The 21,376-nt window shown below is 39.6% G+C and overlaps 1 protein-coding gene across 2 annotated transcripts in view; it reads right to left on the bottom strand.

The window, feature by feature from the left end:
* Positions 1 to 1,915: 1,915 nt before the first annotated feature.
* The window catches only part of LOC108604331 (5-hydroxytryptamine receptor 1), a 44,508-nt gene continuing 25,047 nt past the window's right edge, over positions 1,916 to 21,376 (bottom strand). Inside the window, exons 3-4 of one of the 2 annotated variants that reach the window (XM_017993757.1) lie at positions 12,953 to 13,010; positions 1,916 to 5,084 (exon numbers count right to left, since the gene is read on the bottom strand). In XM_017993757.1, coding sequence (XP_017849246.1) covers positions 2,781 to 4,490 — 1,710 coding nt within the window. In that variant the 5' untranslated portion in view covers positions 4,491 to 5,084; positions 12,953 to 13,010 and the 3' untranslated portion in view covers positions 1,916 to 2,780. The remainder of the gene's footprint in view (positions 5,085 to 12,952; positions 13,011 to 21,376) is intronic. The other variant, XM_017993758.1, reaches the window with a different exon arrangement.

The following is a 21,376-nucleotide window of genomic DNA, read 5'->3' as shown; positions in this document are numbered from 1 at the left end:
TTTAGTTTTTTTTCTAAGTCATATCTGAAAATCGTTTATAGCAACATCTCTGAATTAATTGTATTTTTTTTTTTTTTTTATTTATAATCCGAGTACAGGCGAATTTGACGTTGCATGAAAAAATACTGTGCTGCCGAATAACTTTGAAAGCTTTGGCTAAAGCGTTTTAAAGTTTCTATTGCATATTTATCCGCGTACATTATTATTTTGACTAGTACAGTATTTAATGTTTAAATTAATGTGCTGCAGACCCTTTCTTTCAAAATCTTGCATGTTTCAGTTTTCAATGCAATCGGTGCTTTGGCTCTGAAGTCATTTTCTATTATTCAAAAAATTATTAAAGACACGTCGTCACTGCTGTTAATTGCGCTTTATCTTGAATAGTGGCAACCATCTCTCTATAATTCTTTGTATTACTTTGCTTAAACTTTCACTTTATATTATCCTGTGCTCTGATAGAGTGCAGCGAGTTAGCGTAGTTGTTTTTCTATCAATGTAACAAAAAGAAAGAGACCTTATTTCGCCCTTTAACTCTCCAAGTCAACTTTTTCGTTTCTCTTTCCTCACTACGGCCAACTTCACGTTGTCCGTCACCAGTTGCCAGTTAACTGTCAAGATCTATCATTATATGATACTTTGATTTTTCCGAGCTTGCATTTCAAATGCAAAAGCCTCTTTACGCATTTTTCGACATGCATGTATTTACATTTTGCAACGATTAGAATACAAACAGCATGTGTCCCTGTGAATCCTTGTGGTAAGGCCAGATTAAATGATGACCGCTTATCCGATAGTTACCGGGCATGCGGGTCTAAGGAAAATAAACTGATTTCCTCATTGGCTTGCAGGCTGATTGTGGACCTAACAGCTATCGCAGATATTTAAGGCACTAGCCCTGGCAGTTCACAGCTTTGATAAAGATGCATTGCAGAATCCACGAATTGTGACAGCAGTGTGCACCAACTTTTTCAACAACCCATTCGGTATTCGACGAATCTAGCTGTTGGCTTATTAATAAATTCTTAAAAGTGTATTCGATGAACATAGCCTAATAAAAAGCTAGCAATTAGCATTCTACATTTGCCACTCCACAAAATTTGGCAGCAGAAATCAAACTAAAACCATCAACAAAATGCACATATGAAATGGTTGAGTGCACAAGTGCCAATTTTAATTACTCGGCAAGTCCTATTTTTAAGCACTGAATTTGCTTAACACTACCACAACACATAAAGGCCATTAAGGCGAATTTATATTTATTATTGTACGCTATTAATTAAAGCAATTCTCTCGTATAAGTAGACATACTTACTCTCTGCACAGGAAATTCGGTTAGTTTAAATAAATAAGCAATATTAAATATAATTACACTTATATGGTTTGCCTTTTATTTAATGCTTTTAACTGCTGCTCATTTGTGTGTGTTTAGTAGTGTACACTAGCAGTTGTGGAAAACAGAATTCAAATGCAGTTTACAGTTGTGTGTGTGTGTAAGCTTAACTCGGAAGAGTTTCAATTTCTGGTATTCATTACTTTTATTTACTTTGCTTTCCTTAACATTAGTTCTAGTTTGCATAGCATTAGATGCGCTTAGCTTGTCATGTTTGTTTAGATTTGTTGGTGTGGGATTTAATTCTTGGGCAAATTGCTTGCCGTTTGTTCAACACTGAAGTTCTAACACGTACAGAACTGACATTTGAATATCTTCATATGCATAGTATATATTATTTAGTATTGTACTTACAGTAAAAACACGCACACTTAATAGACTTATAGACTTATTAGACTAAACATTTATGTACTTTAGGTTTTACTGTACTTTTCATATAATATAGAATGTATATATAGTATATTTTCTTGTTATATATATATATATATATATATATATATATATATATTTAATAATTAGTTTGTTTTGTTTGATCTAAACATAAAATTAATGCTTAATGTTTGGTATCACAGAGAGGCGTGACTTTTATACAAATACAAAAAATACAAAATAATTAATGCAGAAAGTTGTTGTTGTTGTTGCTGTCAATAAATACATATTTACGTAAACATTAGTATGAGACTTGAGCGTTTGTTGTATGCTAGTTAATCATGCGAGTACATTTAAATACACGCATATATAGTAAGTATATATGAGACAATTAGAGCTGATTTTGTTGGATGATATCATATTTTCTCTTTTTTCCATTTTTTTTTGTGGTTTTGCTGCTTTGGTATAGCGCTTATTTACAGTTATATGCTTATGTCATGCTTGCACTACATACATATACACACACATACAAACACATACACAGACAAATATATAATATACGCATAGGTAAATTTAATTAGGTTTACACAATATCTAATCTGTGTTTGAAGTTTATTTTTGGCTCAGCTTTGAGTATCGCATATGAACTACGCACGCATTAGATTCGATTTCGTTTTCGATTTCGATTCCTATTGTGATTATGATTATTAATGTTGATATTTAATATAATTATTACGTTATCTCTCCTTCACTCATCTTTCTTTGGATAGAACATAAAAGGAACCGTGGAAACCTGTCTTTATTGTACAGGATAACAACCGCATGTGTGTTTATGTGTGTTTGTCTTGGGTTGGCTGGGTGGCAGCCCACTTAAGCTTGAAATTACAACGACTAGTTGGCCTACAACATACAAAAAATACTCAGAGGTTAGCATTGACACATATATGTATGTATGCATGCATATGCATGTATAAATATCCGCAGTTGTATTTGTATTTGGGTTGCTCGACCTCGACTTCATTCACAGAAAGCTTTCGCGAGCGCCGTGTCGCTCGTCGCCCAACATGACGCGCTGCGACGGCGGCTCGCCATACTGATCCTGATAGTAATTCTCTCGCATCATTGTGTTGAGGCTGGAGCACCGGAAGTAGAGTATCTCCTGGAAGGGTTTGCGAAAATCGCGATTCAGCGTGGCGTAGATAATGGGATTCAGCAATGAGTTGGCATAGCCCAGCCAGAGGAAGAGTGAGGACAGCGAGGGCGGCACGTGCATCGTTTCGAAAGGACGTATCAGCGCCAGTATGAAGAACGGCAGCCAGCAGATAGTGAAAGCCGACATGATAATCCCCAGGGTGGTGGACGCCTTCTTCTCCTTGGCCAGCTGGAAGCGCAGCTTCTTGTGATGCGGTGACCCCAGCAGCCCAGTGGAGCCGCTGACTCCGCCTCCGCTGCCGTGATGCAGGCCCAAGCCGCCAGTTCCTGTGCCGCCGCTTGCGCTGAGACCACCGCAGGTGGAATAGGTGAGCGAGGTGTTTCCTACGCTGCTGTGTCGATGCGCATGCCCAGTGCCATTGCCGCTGCCCAGCTCCGTGTGCGACAGGGCGGGCGCAGTGGCTGTCTGTGGCGAGGAGCCATTGAGCGCCTGCTGCAGATGCGTCTGGGCGCGCTTCTCCTCCAGCACAATGCGACGCGCCGCCTTGAAGATCTGATAGTAGACAAACAACATGACGGACAGCGGTATGTAGAAGGAGCCGAGCGTGGCGTAGATCTGATATGCAAAGTTCTGGCAAACCGTGCAAATGGGCTGGCCATCCTCGTCCTCATGCTCGTTGCCCAGTATGAGCAGCGGGGGCAGCGAGATACAGGCGGCCGCCAGCCAAACAATTCCCACGCACAGCATCATGCGACGAGGCGTGCGCTTGACTCCGTACTCCAGCGGCTTTGTTATGGCCAGATAGCGATCCACAGATATGGCGCACAGATTCAGTATGGAGGCAGTGCAGCAAAGCACATCGAACGAGACCCAAATGTCGCAGAGTAGCGGCCCAAAGTTCCAACGCTCCAGCACCTCGTAGAGCAGCGCCATTGGCATGACCAACAGCGCCACACAGAGATCGGACAGAGCCAGCGACACTAGCAAATAATTACAAGGTCGTCGCAGTTTGCGCACCATGCAGACGGCAATACAGACAAGCACATTGCCCACCACAGTGCCTAGGATGACAATCAGCAAAATTATGCTTACAATGACCGACTGCAGCGAAGGCAGCTCAAATTCCTCGCCCTCGAGCTCATCGAGCAGCAGCGGTGTGTCGGACATGGACACCAGCGTGCTGCTGCCATTCGGCGTGCTGCTTGTAATGGCCGTGCCCGTAAAGCTAACGATGGCGATGGGACTGCTGTTCGCAGTGGCAATAGCGCCCAAAAAAGCGCTGCTGCTGTTACTGCTGCTGCTGCTGCTGCTGCTGCTGTTGTTGTAATCCAAGCCCAGATTGATGCCAAGCGTTGGCTGAATGCTGGCTATGGCTATAACTGTGCTTGTAGCCGTGACCGCGCCCGTGGCTGTGGCTGTGGCTGTGACGTAGGCAATGCAACTGCTTAGCAGGAGTATGAGCAGAGTGAGTGTTGCCGTTGAGATCAGTTTGTTGCTGTTGTTGTGCTCGGCTTGATGGCGACGACGACGGCTTGCGGATGCTGCTGCTGCTACGCACTGCTGCCCGGGCGAAGCCATCAATTTTGTATGCTTAATGCGCTCTTGGGTTAATTGCTTGCTTAATTTTGCTGCGTGCAACAGTGCGTATGAGTAGCGTCGGCAATGGCGATAGCGACAACAACCGCCACTAAGCTGCTGCCTTTGATCAGCGCCATGTCTTCAATTGCATCAAATGGCAAGCGCGCTGTGGCAAACTCATTATCATCAGACAGTTTAGCACGCTTGCTGTTGGTCATCAGCATCATCATCATCAACATCATTGCTTAAGGCGAGCGTTGTTGCCTCATTGCGCGTCGCAGCATATTTCAGTCATTAATCATAATTTCAATAAAAAGCAAATCGTCTTATTAGTTTGTCCGTCGCTTGAGTTGACTTGCCTCGACACGGATTAGGCTTGTGGCGGCGTTGCCAAGGGGGCCTTGCTTTGTGTTGTTGTTTGATTACTAATTTGATGTGAATCTGTCTGCCGCTGGCTAACGTAGCGTATGCTTAATAAAACGCTATTTGCGACTACCAACCAAGTAGATTGAACTTTAAGTAATTGCTGCAGCTACAATTTAATATAGATTGGCGTAACTTGAAACCGTCTGCGCTGTGCTGATTGTCCCGCAACTGCAAAAAAAAAATAGACATGCTTTAATATAAAATAAAATTATATAGCAAAACACGCACTAAGTTGGCATGAAGCCTAAGAGTTTATTTTGCTTAATGCTGAAAATACTTAAGGTAAAACCTTCCTAAAACGTTTCGTGATGCCAGCGAATTACTTGAAATTCTCTGAAATAAGCACAAATTCGGAGTATGGGGGAATGCGTCCGGGTATGCAAAATAAATGTTTATTGTCGGTCTCATAATATTTGCTATTGTTAAAATCAAACAAATGGAATCGTGTTCTGTGGAGGCGAATCAATTTTATGCGTAAATGTACATGCAACTAAAATTTGTATGCTTTAGCTTAGGTTACAGTCGTAATTATACCTTTTGTCTGTTATTGTCCCATTTCGAAACAAAGTACTATGCATGTAGTCATAGTTTATCCGATTACCGCTATTGGAGGTTTGGGCCAACAAAAAGGGGAGTAATGCCGTTGTGATTGCAGTAAATTCAACGAAATACAGGAAAATTATTCAGTAGCTGACTAATTCAATTCGAATTGATAAAAAAAAATAAATCGATTTCAACTGTTTACATTTGATCTATGCATCTGGTCAGCTCATATATTTTGTATATATTTTGAAACGATTTTCGTATATTGATTCCTTAGTGACAAGGTATCATAGAAATTTTAAAAAGTTTTTAAGGAATGCTCTTTTTTATTTATTTATTATTTGCTCTAAGGTGTAAAAAATTAAATAGTTTTGCCGCCAGAATATGTATGTATCAGCTCAATGCCAAATATTTAGTAAAAAATGAAAATGTTTATGACAGTTAGTTTACTGTATACCCTGTAGGCCGTTTATTAACCGCAGCAGCGAATAAATGTTTTCAAACATATCAGCGTATCGCTTCGTAAATAGCAAGACTTTAATACCAAATTTTGTTGCTCTTTATAGTCTGTAAGTTCTTACTGATCAAGAATATATATATATTTATTTAATGGAGTCTGCCAAGCCTCCTCCTCTTTTTTATATTTGCACAACTTCATTTCCATTTTTATTTAAATGACAAAGTGTATAATAAGAACTCTGAAGAACAATTTAATTAGATTTAAGAAAATTATGTGAGAACATCAATTTGTAGCACACAAAACTTACAATATTATAAATAAACACAGCCCATTTGCAAACCTATGAATTAGATAAGAGCAGTATCGCATCGATAAACGAGTTTTATCGGGGGTCAAAAAAGTTAGAGTTTAGAATTTGTATTCTAAGATAAGACCTTAGATCCAAGATCTTACAAGAAGTGCACAAAGGCCCTTGAAAAATGGCTCATAGTAATGTAGTCACACCTATTACGCTGTTGTCTATTACTTTAAAAGCCCAAATGCAAATGCAAAATTAATAAACAAAAATATGTCAAGCGGAAATATGTTTGGTAACTTTACAAAAAATTTAAATTAAAGTCTTCTTGCTGCGTCACAGTTGTAGCCGTTTCCAAAGAAACTTAAACAATGTTCATCAATGGCCCGGCGGCTATATAACTGTCAGTTGTTTTGTATGGCAATTTTTTGGGCAATTTTTGGTTTCGCCCGCGCTCATCATCATCATCTGCTGTAAGGGAAGTGAAGCAGAAACGCGACCGCAATCGCCGTAGTCCGTCCTTTTGAATTAATTTTCATACTTCTTTTCATTTATTAAATTGTTGCCACTGCTCAGAAGCATGCTGCCACGCCCACACGACACGAGGCGTGGGCACAAGTAAACAAAAGAGCAACCAAACTTGAGTTGGCATTGTTGACGCTGGTTTTGCAGCTTCCGTTACGCATGTTTTGTTTTCTTTTTTTTTTTTTTTTGAGCATTTTTGTGGGCAATGCCACGCTAGGCAAGCCGCAACCAAAATGGAATTTATACATTTCGCTCTTAATTGAATTCCATTTCAATTGCTACAAAGCTGCCACCAATTGTGTGGCAAATGGCACTTACCCTCGCGTGTCTCGCTCAGCAAAATTTATTAAAGTCTGCGTGGCGCAGCAATTGAGCAACCTGACGGTCTTAAGAATGCGCGTCTAGACAGCCAGACGATGTCGCAGCTGCAGCATCTAAGCTGACTAGCTGTTGAAGTCAACACCCAGGTGTAAATGTTAAAATTTCGGCAGAACTTGCCAATTACCAAGGCAACTTTAATGCTTGCCACTGTTGTTTGGCAACTGATATGTGTATCGATATAATTTGCTATTTATTATTTTTGAATTATGCACTTTGTCACTCGTTAAGAGTTTGTTTAGGTGATTACTTAGCACACAAATAAGCCGCTTTGCATAGGCCACGCACTCTGCTAATTATGACGCGTTTATTGTGCTGTCGACGGCTGGACAGCGATAATTATTGCAACAACAAAAGAAGATGTAAGCTGCTTTAAGCATTTGCTGGACAGACTCTAAGTCCTCTGCCAGTCCGATGTTGACTTTCGTTTGGAATTTGTACTGCTCCCAGCAGTCAGCAGCACATACATAATTTAATTTAATTATGCGTAACAGCCAAATGCTGCTGCTCCCAACGCTTATTTCTTCGAGGCTAGCTTTATATTTATTTATTGTTTTCATTTTTTTGGTTTTTAATTTGGAAGCTTGTAAGGCGACAGCAGGCCATAAATATATTTTTGGTTTTCCAATTTATGCGCATCTTGGCTGCCAGACAACGCGGCGCATGAGCAATATTTGTGGCTTGGCTCGCATATGCGACCACGCCTTGGATAATTTACCGCAGGCTTTACACTATTTGACGTGTTGGCAGCAACCTCAGCCCTGCTCAAAACTTTTCAAATATTTAGTAGTTTACCAGCTACCAGCGGTGTGTGGCAACGTCTTGGGGTTTGCCGCAGATTCTACGAAAACTTTTCGTGTCTGTCTGCATTCTTTACGACTGTGAGACACGCAGCTGCTGGCGTCAATGCATAAAATGCACTGTGCGCCTGTGTGAGTGCGGCGAATGTTGCTGAATTATTTTAATAGTGTTTTAGTTGCGAGTTGCAGTTTGCTCAATAACTATTTGCCGTTGAATTTTAGTTGGTTGGCTGGCTGGCTGGCAAAAAGACAGAGTCAGTTATTGGCTTGTAAAACTTTATCTTGTGCTAATATTGATCAAAAGCAACGTATGTGCTTAAAGCAGAAAATACAGTAGAGAATTAAAGCTGTTGTGTGTTTATGTTTGTTTTGGGGTTTAATATTTAAGAGCGGTTTCAAATTTTGTTTTAAGACAGATAGATGGAAAGATAAAGAGAGTAAAAATGTAAGTGCAACGTTAAGCTTATTTTATTATTGAACTGTAACCCTTAATTTAATTATTGAGATTCATAATAGTGTATCACATAACATTGCATACAGTACAGTCAATTCAACGTTTGAAGATTTTAGGTAAAAGCTCATTTTTGTTTCTAAATTATTTATTCTTTAACCCTTTCATGCCCAAATTAAACTGGGAACACATAAAAAATATTTAACGCCATAAGTGATGAATAGGAGCCCCAATTAGCGTTCATTTTGATTTTCGATACTCTAAGTCCTTTGGTATGTCCTTACTGCAATGTTGCCTATAGGCAACATTTGTCCATCCATATATGTAAATAAGTACGTACGTATGAGTAATATTACCTTTAAATGCACAAACAATTATGAGATTTTTCTTAACAATCTTTATTTTTCTGTGTTAGTATTAGTATGATACAGTAAAAAACAATTTTTATTTGGGTTTGAGCACAAATGGACATTACATTTCGAACATTTTGACCTGGGAAAGCCTTTAGTACACATTCTACATCTACCTTTTAATCCCCACTGAACCCAGTGACCAATTTGGTCGTTTCTTATTGCCTTTGCTGGAGCCATAATATAAGACCTCTTTGGAAATGAAGATTTTGGTGATTCAATCCCTTTGGAAGAAGCTGGAGAACTTTGATCTACAAGATCGGTTGATGAGCTTGGAGAGTTAAAATTTAGTAAACCAAATGCAGGCCGACCCCTTTTTCGGGATCTAACCACGTTAGCATTAAGTAGCTCCATGGCAATATCTAGTTGAAAACTTATAAGTGGCATATGTTTTGTTCTTTCAAATGATTGCTTATGATCTCGGCGGTACAGTAGCCAACTATTCACCACTGTCACATTTATACACCAATAAACGATTCGCATGTACCATTTTTTTGAGCGATGATTTACTTTGTATAATTCTAATAGCATATCTGATAGATCAACACCACCCATGTTTCAATTATACCTATCTACAATAGCTGGACGAGGTATTTTAACCATGATTTTCTCTTTGCGGCACCAACGCATGCACTCAGAAACTGGTGTATCAGCAATATAATTTGAAATTAGCTGAACACATTTGTTATAATACCAGCGACACGAGATCAAGTTATAGGTTGCTTCGACCTTTATGTCAAAAGATCCCCTGCCTTTGTCAGTTTAATCCCTTCGGACGCATGCCTAATGAGCACAAACAATTTATTAGTTATGAACCTCTTGTGACCAATGTTGCCGGTAGGCAACATTTACTTTTGAAAAAATCCACACTCTTTATAAAACAATTTTCAAGCCCAACTTTTTACTTATATCACAGTCTTACCTATTTGAAAGATGTGTACGTACTTATGTTTTTAATATTTGTCACTAATTTTAGTTAATCGCACTTTTTTCACGGACACTTTTTGGCAAAATTTTTCGGCAGCTGTGGTCGCTTCGAATAATTAATGATAACTCAGCACACGCTGCAGCTGCATTCGCAAAAATTACCAAAAATTTAAGAGGATTAATAAGGGGTATCCCCCATAAAAAAAAAGTTCACAAAAATTTTGAATCGAAACGAAATTTTTAAAGCATTTGTAGTCAAATATTTAATTAAAATGTAACTTGAAAAAATAAATATAAAAAACTAGCATGTACTCAGTTAAGTTAAAATTATTTAAATTGTAGTAATTTTTAGTAAAATGTTAAATTAAAAAAATACTATAAAATTACAAAAATATATATTATATTATTAGATAAAATCAACCAATCGGGATGGTTTAAAGTATAAAAAGCCTAACTTTCTAACCAATTGTACATATTTTACGACAGGCTTAATTGTAAGCTGATATTTACCCCATATATATTCTTGAACTGCAAGACATGTGACCATGTCCGTCCGTCAATAACTCAGAGACAAAATTTGGAAAATAATAAAATAAAATAATAAAATGATTTACGAATGCCGAAAAGCTTAAAGTGATAAGCAAAATAACTTAGAAATTATTCATTATTATTCTATATGGAAAGGGGGGAGCGCTTGCTGCCTACGCAGATACGATAAACTTTAAGGCTCGTCCTATTTAAATCTAATATTTTATTCAAAACCACAACCGTAAAAAGAGAATCAATGAAAAATATCTTCCTTCCTACATAAGAAGTTGATTGCTAAGAAGTTTTTTGATATTTTCTTTTTCATATTCTATAATATTTATAAGCATTCACACATCACTGCAACCTACTGTATGTAGATGGACCATAATCTTTATTTGTTCTGTTATTCTATATTCTATCAAGCTGACAACTCCAAGCTTCAAGCTTCCAAGCGTATCGATAGCATCAACTTTATATCTTATTTAGAGAGATTTTTCAAATATGACTTTAGTCCCACTTTAATAGTTTAGTTTGTTTAGTTTAGTTTTGGAGACTTGCCAAAAAGTCCTTCAGAAGCTGACCTTAAGAACGTTTTAGGGCGCGTATTACTTTTGACGCCATTTCTTTTTTTATTTTGAAACCAATTTAAATAAAAACCACCAACAGACAATTGCTATAAAGTGAATTTGAAAGCAGCTAGCGTTAAGTTAATTTCGTACGCTATTGTTTCACAATAAGAAAAGCAAAGGCTTTCGTAGCCACTCGGAGTGGAATGCACTGAAAAATGTTGGTTGGTTGCTTCATGGTCTGCTGCGGATTTGCGCTGACTTTGCTCGCCAGCTCCCCGCCTCGCCATGCCTCGCCATGACTTTATATGCATTCTCCACGCATCTCTCACACTGACCGCCTTTGGCTGCCGTTGAGCAAATTAAACTGCTTTTGTTGTTTTGTTTACTTCTGCGCTGCTTTAGTTGAGAGCTTTTAAAATCTGCGCGGATTTGTGGCTGCACCGCGAAATTCATGAAGTGCTATAATTTGTTTCAAATCTCCACTATATCTGCTGCAAAAAAATGCAAATTGTGCAGTTATTTAACAGCGTAATTATCGTTGGCTTTGGGTTCAATAGCTAAATGTATTCTTAATGTTTGCTGCTCAATTCTCATGCTTGCGCTGGCATTTCAATTATTGAGTCATCAAATTTGATTTCTTTAAACATCAGAGCAACCTTTTTGCAATTTTGAACATGTTGCATATTTATGTTACGAGCATTCGTTATCCTTGGTAGCATTTTTCTCGCATCGCCATTTGCCCAAATGCCTGATGTAATTTCAATCTGACACGTCACACACACACACACACATATACACGATGTGTGTAGGGGTTGGGTGCTCACAAAATTGCTGTAAATGGATGAGAGTTAAAAAGCCAGCAATTTTAAATTGCCGCTGTTGACGCTGGCGCCCTTTTTTGCCGAGCAGCTTGACAGCAACAAAATCGTTGCTTTCGAAAATTTCGGGGCTTGTTTTTATTTTTCGCGAGCGCTGATGGGTTGGCGCACTTGATGTTTATGTGTCAAGCAGCTGCTGGTTTATTTTTGTTTTCTTGTTGGCATGGCTGTAAATAATGAATACGTTGATTTCAAATCATATATTAATGCCATACAGCGCGCATACACTGTGCAACAAGCGGCAAAGCAAACAGTAAACTGTTGAAGCTTGCTTTTCAAATTGAAAGCAATTGAAGCATGCATGCTAGCATACTTTTGTTGCGTAGTGTGCAGCATCAAATGCTGTGACATATGTAAGAATTTGTATGTTTGCCTGTCACTCTCACTCTCTTTGGGTGTGCATAATAAAATTTGTGCACACAACATGGTGAGGAGAGCGCACGCATAACGGTGAAAGCAAATTGCTTATCTTAGGCAGTTATCTTTGTGTTGTTGCTGTGTGTGCTTGTTTGTACTGACATTTTCATTGGTGTTTCATTTTTGATAATGCCCCAAGACTTCGCTGCGTATGAGTGATATGATTTGCATATGAATTCATAAATATATTGCCGCTTGCACGTTGTAATAAAACATTAAATTTTACATAAATTGCGGGCACATTTTGTTAGCTATACTCCAAATACATAAATATAAATATTTTTGCGTATTGCGTTGCTTTTAGCTTAGCTTGACAAGCGTCCACATGTTTTGCATGTGATTCTGTATTTTATGTGATTATTTATGTGGGCTTACCTCCCCTATCCGCCACAATTGTCATGTTACTTTTTATGGCAATTTTTATGCGTTTGTCTTTTGCCTGCTATGTAAATGTTAATATTTTGCGCAAAGCCAGGCTTGTGAAATTTAATTTGCCTATGGCGCCGCTTTTATTGTTTAACGCAAATTCAATACATGATGTTTTTCTTGCAAATGCATTACACAACTCACTTGGCACTTGGTATTTCTTGCATTTTAAAGAAACTTTCACTTATACTTAAGCTGCAACTATATAATATAAAATAACTGCAGCTGCAATGGCGTAAATTGCATTTTTGTTGCCCACAATTTAACGCTCAATAAACTTTGCTAGCCACTGAGTGCATTTCTCGAGCTACAGAGGGACAGAGCGACAGAGAGTGAGAGCGGCAGTTAAAACTGATGAAGCTCTAAAAGCAAAGTTTGTGGCTCTAATTGAATTCTTTGCAGCAATTCATTTAAAATATAGACACTAACCTTGCTTTTTCTTCAATTGAACTGCTTTTGTCTGCGTACTAAATTAATATTGCGGCTGCTGTAATGAAATAAGTGTCTCAATAAGTATAAGTCGTATAATTGATTATCATGTAAAATATGTAAAGTCATTTATTATTTTTAAAGGTTGCACTGTTAATATTGGAAAACTTTACATACTATAAGTGGCACGCATATTGTAGGCCTGAAGGCTGCTGTCTGTAAGAATGAGACGGCGCCTGAGACTTGTACAGTCTGCAGACGACATTAATCATACGCCATGCTGTGCAGCACTGAAGCGTGGCTAAAGTGCGGAAACGTTGAAGGCAACATAAACACACACGCATGCATTGCTTGTGCTGCTTGCAAAATTGAAAATTTATCGACTAGAACGCACACAGCCGCAAGCAGAGTGTAACCACAACATGAGCAACGTTAACAAGAACTTGTCAGCAACAAATTTGCCAAGAGACGACAACAATGGCGATTGCACAACTGCATTGCAACCCAACTGTCAAACAGCTATACTTTGCCTGTCCGCCTGTCTGCCTGCCTGCCTGCCTGCCACACCAAGCAAGTTGAGTTGTTGCATGCGCTTCGTCAACGTCACGCTTAGTCGCATTTGTAGGCATAGAAAATTCATCTACTTGTCCGAGCGGCACAGAAACCAAAATGTGCACGGCACGCTGCACACACACACACACACACACACATACACACAAAAGTGGGCGCTGCAGAAAGCGAGGAGCAACAGCAATAAACAGCAACTGTCAACATGGTTCATTGCACGCATTAGCAGCGCCTCAATAAACAATCTCTCAATTTAAAACTATATTTTATTCAATTTAACATAATAATTGTTAACTGATTTGCGGTTTCGCCAGTTTTTGCAGCAAATGAGAATGAGTAATTCAAATAAATGTTTTCATACCCCCAATACGAAACAAAATAATATATATTCGTTAAATATTTAATTTGAAATATTTTTGTATCAAAGTTTTAAATATTAATAGCGACTGTCCATGGTCGACAATAAATAAATATATACAAGAGCTTTAATAAACAACAATATCAGTAGCTTAAGCTTCAACTACTTATACTTACAAGTATTATAATGAGTACAGCCACAGTGCATGCAAAAAGTATAATCATACTAAGCCTAACCAGCAAGCGTTACTTTGTTGATGAAAGCCCGCAACTAAGTGCTGAGTTATGAGTGCAGACAAGTTTTGCTAAACTCTAAAAAAACTAACGCCTAATACGCTGCATTAAGCGCGACAAAGGCAAAGTGGTACTAAGCTGAGTTTACATATAATGAACGCGAGTGTGTCTGAGTGTGTGTGTGCCAGGATATAGCATGTGTGTGCAGACAGCGTGACGGAGAGATAGAAAGAGTGAGCAAGATAATCAAGCGGCTGTCAACAGGCGTGTGCGTTTGCCAGCACACGGCGGATTTTAATTGAGTTTACGCTTCGCGTAAGACAAGTACATAGCGCACGCAATGCAGCCTGTGTCTGTTATGAATGCAACACATGCATACACTCACTTATAACTGCTACAGCAGCGCATTATTTGAACTCAGCTGGAAATGAGTCGCTTTTGCGGTTTAAGTGCACGACTCCAGTGCTGGCTCGACTCGATTTCGAGTTGACTTGACTCCGGTTGACCCGCTCTTGCAAGCTGAATGCTGCATGCAGCAAGTATTTTTAATTAAGTTAATGAAGTGCATCGTGTGGCTTTTTGGTTTGAGCGCACAGCCAAAGCGTTATAAAGCCAACATGCTTTAGGTTCGCCCCATAATGACTGCAGTTTGATGAACGATGAGCGAGGCTAATGACAATCAAGTGCATGCATGTGGTTACAGTTGCCTTAAATAGCCGCAGTTATTCCATTCAATTGATCAACTGTTGCCTTGCAACCGTTCGCTGGTGAGCAAAGCAATAAGCTTGACAAGCTAGCAGAACATATTAAAAATCTATATAGCACTTTTCACTACGAAAACGAAAGCATTAAATATTTCAGACATTGCAGTGCATTGCACCAAAAAAAGCAATCAAAAACGTGAGAAAAGTTTCTATTGCATATTTATGCGCGCAACAACAACAGCAATAAGTAAATAAGCATACATATTGAAAAATGCCAACGCAGTTAAACGCACAGCATGTTGCACCTCAAAATGCGCTGCAACGTGCAAAACTTAATGAATATAAATGCTTGCTATACTAAGTATTGTTTAATGTGCTTTTCAGAGTAAACTATGCATTTGCGGCTGCTCTAATTGCTCGTAAAATAATGTAATTTAAGCTAATAGTGCTGCTGGCTACAGAGGGCTACAAAATTCGCTTAAGGCTGCCAACGTATTTTTAAGATTTATTTTAGTTTGCGCACTTCTAATGAAATTCGATTTCCAGCCTGACCGGCTGCATTCATAATAGTAATGGAGAATCGATAACAATTGGCTATCGGCAGCGATGATGCCAGCCACACTTTTCACTGAGTATCATCGACAATAAAAACGTAGTACACATTTGAAGTCTCTACTTTATACGCAATGCAGTTTACGTAGCGTAATATGGCCGCTTGTGCAACTTCATTAGCGTAGAGTATAACGAAACGTTACGTACTGCTATCGCATGAAATGTAATGAATATAAAAGCGTGGCGCGTGTGCGGCGAACATTGCCAACAGCACTGGTATTCAATTTAGGTAATTTATGGTGCGCATTGTTAAGCATGGAATTCACAGTCGTTTTAGCTGCACAATGCTCATAGTTATTTATTATCATTTTATTTGGCCATTCCAACCCAATATTCGCATAAAACTATTTAAGTATGAGTTTGCAAGATACATTAAAATATATGGCATAAATTTAAAATAAATTCTGCAATGTCGCTAAGCCAACGAGCAGCTGCACTCTACAGTGAGACAGCATAAAACAAGTTGAAAGAACTGAACAAAATGGCTGTCGCTGTCTGCGTGTGCGTGAGTGTGAGCTTAGTTGAGCTTATAGAGCTCACAAACAGCTGCGTAATAAGATACTACTGGCATTATGCAGTTATTTTTACTGCTCTTACGCTCTCTCATTAATCTAGAGTGCATCGCATTAGAGCCCTGTCGGCTGGCTCTGTTTCTCGTTAGCAGTTGCTAATTAGCATACAGTTAGTACAAAAGTTTCGAGTCATGGCTGCGTTTTAAATACGCATAATGCTTATCGTCTCTAACTTCGCCATTCAAGTCTCCAACTCCGCAGCTGCGTATCATATTTCTTGCTTTCTTTTAACGCTTTCCGGCCACTTTGCTTTGGCGCCGGCCCTCTTTTGTTCGGCACGTCGCGTTCATCTCTTTGATAAATATTAGTTTAATTCCAGCAGCCAGTGCCAGGGTCAACAAGAAATCCTCTGCTCTCTGTTTTTTGCTCTCTGCTGTCTTCGTTTTATATTAAATTTCACCATCAACGCATTTTCTGCTGCCTGGCTTTGGCTTTAGCATTGCCAACTCGCGCATTTTGCGTTGTTTTCTTAGCATCTTTTGTTTTGGAACATTTTTGGGCCAATTCAATAGAGTAAATATTGGTTTTTGATTGAAATTTGAGCACTTGGTGCTGCATCAAATAAAACGTAACTTGATCAATTGCTTTGTGTGTTCAACAAAGTAACAAAATTTCCCTACATATTTACTAAAGCAACTACTTAAATCCAAAGCCGACGAATTTATAGCAAATTTCTAAAGCGAACATTTCATTCATAAGCTACAATGCGCATTCACCACATGGTCTACATGTTGTGCCATTGACAATCTGTCTATAGCATCAACCTAAAAAAAAAATATATATTTGGCACACACGCATATGAGCAAGCTGCCAGACACGTTTCTTGCATTGAATATCAGACAACATACACAGATTTGAATAACGACAAAAAATTATAATATTTTTATGACGCGTGAATGCGACTCTTAAATTGTTTGTGCTCGCTTTTATTTTTATAGTATATGGTGTATATTTTTTAACTTTGTTTTTTTTTTTTTGTATCTGACTGCGGCACACAGATAAAAAGGAAAGCATTTTTAATTTGCTACAAGCACTAAAAAATTTTCATTGCACATTTGTCCAATTTTATGTGTGTTTTCAGTGGAAATTTAAAAGGATTTTTATTTTTATTAATAAAAGCATTAATTCTATGCATGAAATATGCCTTTGTGCGACAAGCAAACAAAAAAGCAAGTGCCTTTGCTCATTGATTTTTCTTCGGCGCTGCGACACGCAAGCACGTATACGCAGCGTTGAGCAAGTATTCAGCATTTGGCGACAGCTGCGAATGTCATTGCGGGTTCAAGGCTTTTAACATTCGGCCGGAAGTGTTCAGAGCTCAGTGCTCAGTGCTCAGTGCTCACCGGTTGTGTGAACGTGCTTAGCCTTTTGTTGGCTGCAGGGCTTGTGGCCTTACCTTTTGACCACTTGGGTAATTGCTAGCTGCTGCCGCCGCCGCCAAGTTTTCAACTTGTCATGCCATGATATAAATAAACAAACCCGACACATTTGCTGACACTGAACACACTAAACACTTTTATTTCCTTCTTGTATTGATTTTGTTGTAGCAGCTTTAAGCACCTGTTACTGTCTACTTGAGCTGTTAATTGCAGGCTGCATAATTTATAGCGCTTAAATAGTTAACAAACTTTAAAAATGCTTGTTGCATAGGCTACTCAGTTGCTCGTCACTGAGAAGTCTCACGCAAAAAGTAAGCCCGGTGTGGCTGCTTGGCAAACCACTTAACAACTTAAAAATAGCCTTTTACTACTTTATGCAAAGTTGTCAGCAAGTGTTGTTTTGTTTTTATTTTTTATTTTTTGTCTCCCCCTCTCTCTCTCTCGCTCTCTGCTGCTGTAAAGCGCCCCAAGGGAGTTTATAAAAACAAGTGGTATTGCCCCTGGTGCGGGAATTTAATTAAAAAGTTTCCTTTTGCCCACCGACAACAACAACAATAGTAATAGCAACAGCAACAGCAACGGTACCAAAATAACAATAACAATGCTAGTAGTAGCAATCTTTTTACGCCTGTGCGCGCCTATCTAGGTACTGCCGCTGTAAACTTTGTTGCAGCTACAAAAAGTTGCTTGTCTGATTTTTATAGTGGCATGTAAATTTAGTAATGCCTGCTCAGGCATGTTTTCAGAGCCGTAACGCAATGACGTTGCAATTTATACAAGTTTTATGACAAGCACTTGAGAAATTGCACATTGTTGCCGCGACATCCTAACAAATATGCAGATAGCTTATGAAATATTAAATCGCACAAAATATGCATGCGCATACGCCATGTTGTACCACAAAAGCGCATAAGCAGCGCTTACTCATAGTAATTCGCCACCCAAAAAATTACAATGGCTGCGTAAATAGTGGCAAGACCAAATTAAATGTCAGTTGATGGCGAAGCCATGGGTAAACTCAATTCAGCTGCTGGCAAACTGAGCGTCGACTCAATTGAGGTTGTATTTGCGTTTCAAGTGCCAATTAGCTGAGGTTTTATTTAGGGCTTGGCTGAGAGGAGCTGCTGCTGCTGCTGCTGTTGCTGCTTGTTCGCTGAAGTGGCACAAAGGACGCATCTAATTCAAACAATGCCAGTACACTTAATACCAGCCGTTGCTGCTTCTCAATTTGTAGCCCCGAAAAGTGCCTGGTCTGCACAACAATTTTTTGATTTTTTTCTGTTGCCCCAACCAAAGCTAATCTGCCACACAAGTGCCTACAACAATTTCCGCCACTCATAGCCATAAGCCGCAGCAAGCTGCAACTGCGTGCACTTGCTTGATCTATGTGGGGCCGGGGGGTGGGGGGGTGGTGTGTGTGTGTATTCCTCGCTAATTTGTGCAGCTTACCAAGCGGAAGTGGGCGGCAAAAAGCTTGCTAATTGAAACACCTGCCCAGAGGCTTGCCTTGGAGCTCAAATTATATTTGTTCAAAACGTTCTCTAATGACTTCACACACACACACACACACACGTGCACACTCATACACTGTAAAAAACTGCTGTTTATCGATTGCTTATGCCACATACTCTATCGCTCATTTGGCATTAGCTGAAATTATGTCACGTCCTCGGCAAATTGCTGCCTGAAACTTTTAAAGTGCCTCAACTTTTATCGCACTTTATTGCACGTAGAAAGAAACAGAGAGAATGAGAGAGAGTTTTGTGTTTAGTTTGTAAGGAAATGTATGAGTTTCGGTTTGGTTGACCGACCAAGCGTAGGAAAATAGTTCTGAGTGTCAATATAGACACAAGTTGCAGTTGCCCACTCACTGCTGTTTTCTTAACTGTTGTTGTGCAAACAAAAAAGCACTTTAATGTCCATCACACACACACACACACACGCACAGCGAGAGTGTAAGCCGCAACGCTCGCGAATCGCCAATCAACATCAACATCATCGTCAAAATGCGACGCCAATGGCATTGAGGCAATGGGGCGACTATAACCGCAGCCATCACAAATGCTATTAGAGCGGCAGTCAAGCCTTGCCACTGCTACTGCCACTGCCACTGGCGCATAACAATGCGCAACTACTGATGCTGCAACCATGGCCCACGGGCAACGCACAAACTAGCGTGTCGTAAATTGAGATTTCTATTTATTGTCAGTGACTTTGATGATGTGGCAGACGCACCAGCAGCACCAGCAGCAGCAGCACTGACAACAGCAACAGCTCTACGTTACTGCCCCACCAGCAGTCCAGCTGTGGCTCGAATATCTATAAGTTTCAGTGACGGGGACATGCGGTTGGATACGTGACTAACTCAACTAACGCACAATGTTATGGCGCTTAAGCGCTTTTAATGGACTTTTAAGTTTTATTGTTTTTGCCATTGCATACATATGGGTGGCGCTTAGCTATAGCTATAGTTGTTGTCCAACAATATACGACAAAACTATTCCCATTTGTACAAAAGTGCTCACGCAATTTACATACGAGCCCAAGCTGTTGATACTTTTAGCTATGTGAAGCAGACGCTACAGTGTTTTGTTAGCTAAAGTGTAAGCAACGTTCGTTGTTGAGGCTTTGTTTAGCATTTGGTTTTGTTTTCGCAGCACTCTTATTTGCAACTTGCGGACGGCAAGTGCTGGGCAAATAAAATTAACAATAGTTGCACTTAACACCAGCAACACCAAGTCTTGGCTTGGACCGAATTTTGTGTGTTGCTTCTAATAAAATAATATTTAATCCAACTAAAAAGCAATCCAACTCATGCCCATGCCCATGCTCATGCTCATGCTCATGCTCATGCTCTTGCTGTTGCTAAGACAACTGTCAATCAGAAGTTCTAATCCCTGGGGAGTGAGCTGTCAGTTTGCCGATAACAATAAATTGGTTCGCCTTTTGTCTGAGTTGATGTCGCTGGGTGTAGTAGGGAGACCTATTATGGAAATTAAATTGATATTTAAGTGACACGTTGGCGGCAACCGCACACTGAGCCGCGGATAAATATCAGCCCGCCAGCGAATTGTTTGGCCAGTCTATTGAAAATTTGATGGGCTTAGAGGCTGCTTAGCATTTACGAGGCAAGCAAAAAGTTGGCACGTGGACTGGCAACAGTTGGAGTTGTTGGCTGCATTGTTTTGCCCGCACCCAAAAATATGCTACACAATCTAATGAACTGTAAGCTTTAACCTCTTTTTGTTTTGGTCTGTGCGGCTTATAATCAGCGCAGTCTTGTGGTTGCCTGTTGTTTGACCTTTTGCCAGTCGCCCCTGACTCCTGGCGCGTTTTGACGTTTTGCTTTACTTGTTGGGTAAAATGTTTAATTAATATGCAAATGATTGCCAGAGCACGTCAACTCGGAGCTTTGCTGCTTGTTTAATTAAGACGCGTTAGCGCTGGCCATACACTGCGTATGCGTGATGTAATAAAAAAAAAAAAGTGGTTTTATATAAAAATACCTGTTGACCTTAAACAGTTAAAGCATGCCGCCGCAATTTCGCTTTTGCGGCATGCCGTGAGCCCTTAAAATATTTATTGAATATTTAACTTTGCTCTTTGACGTCAGTGCTCCCTTGACCCCCAGTAAGCCCCAAGACTTTAGCATATTAATTTTCAGCTTGCCAGCAAGTGCAATAACTAAGAGAGAAGCAAAAGCGTAGCAACGTAAGCGCATGGGGGCCACAGAGCAGTATGAAATTGTCTGAAGTCTGGAGTTGCGTCGTATGTATGCGCATATTTATTAAGTTGTCGGTCATATCTTTGGCCCACAGTTTCTCTCACTCTCACTCTCACTCTCTGTCTCTCTCTCTCTCTCTCTGTTGTTGTTTATTTATATGTTTGTATGCTTGTGTGTTTTTTTACGCTCCTGTTGACATAGGCATGGCCAAAGTGGTACGGCATAAGCTTGGAGTGATACATGTTATGAGCACGAGTGGCACGTCTGCATTGCAC

Source organism: Drosophila busckii, chromosome 3R (assembly GCF_011750605.1).
Source record: "Drosophila busckii strain San Diego stock center, stock number 13000-0081.31 chromosome 3R, ASM1175060v1, whole genome shotgun sequence".
NCBI lineage: Eukaryota > Metazoa > Arthropoda > Insecta > Diptera > Drosophilidae > Drosophila > Drosophila busckii.
Note: the sequence above shows the minus strand (reverse complement) of the source record. Positions and strands in the feature narration are given on the sequence as shown.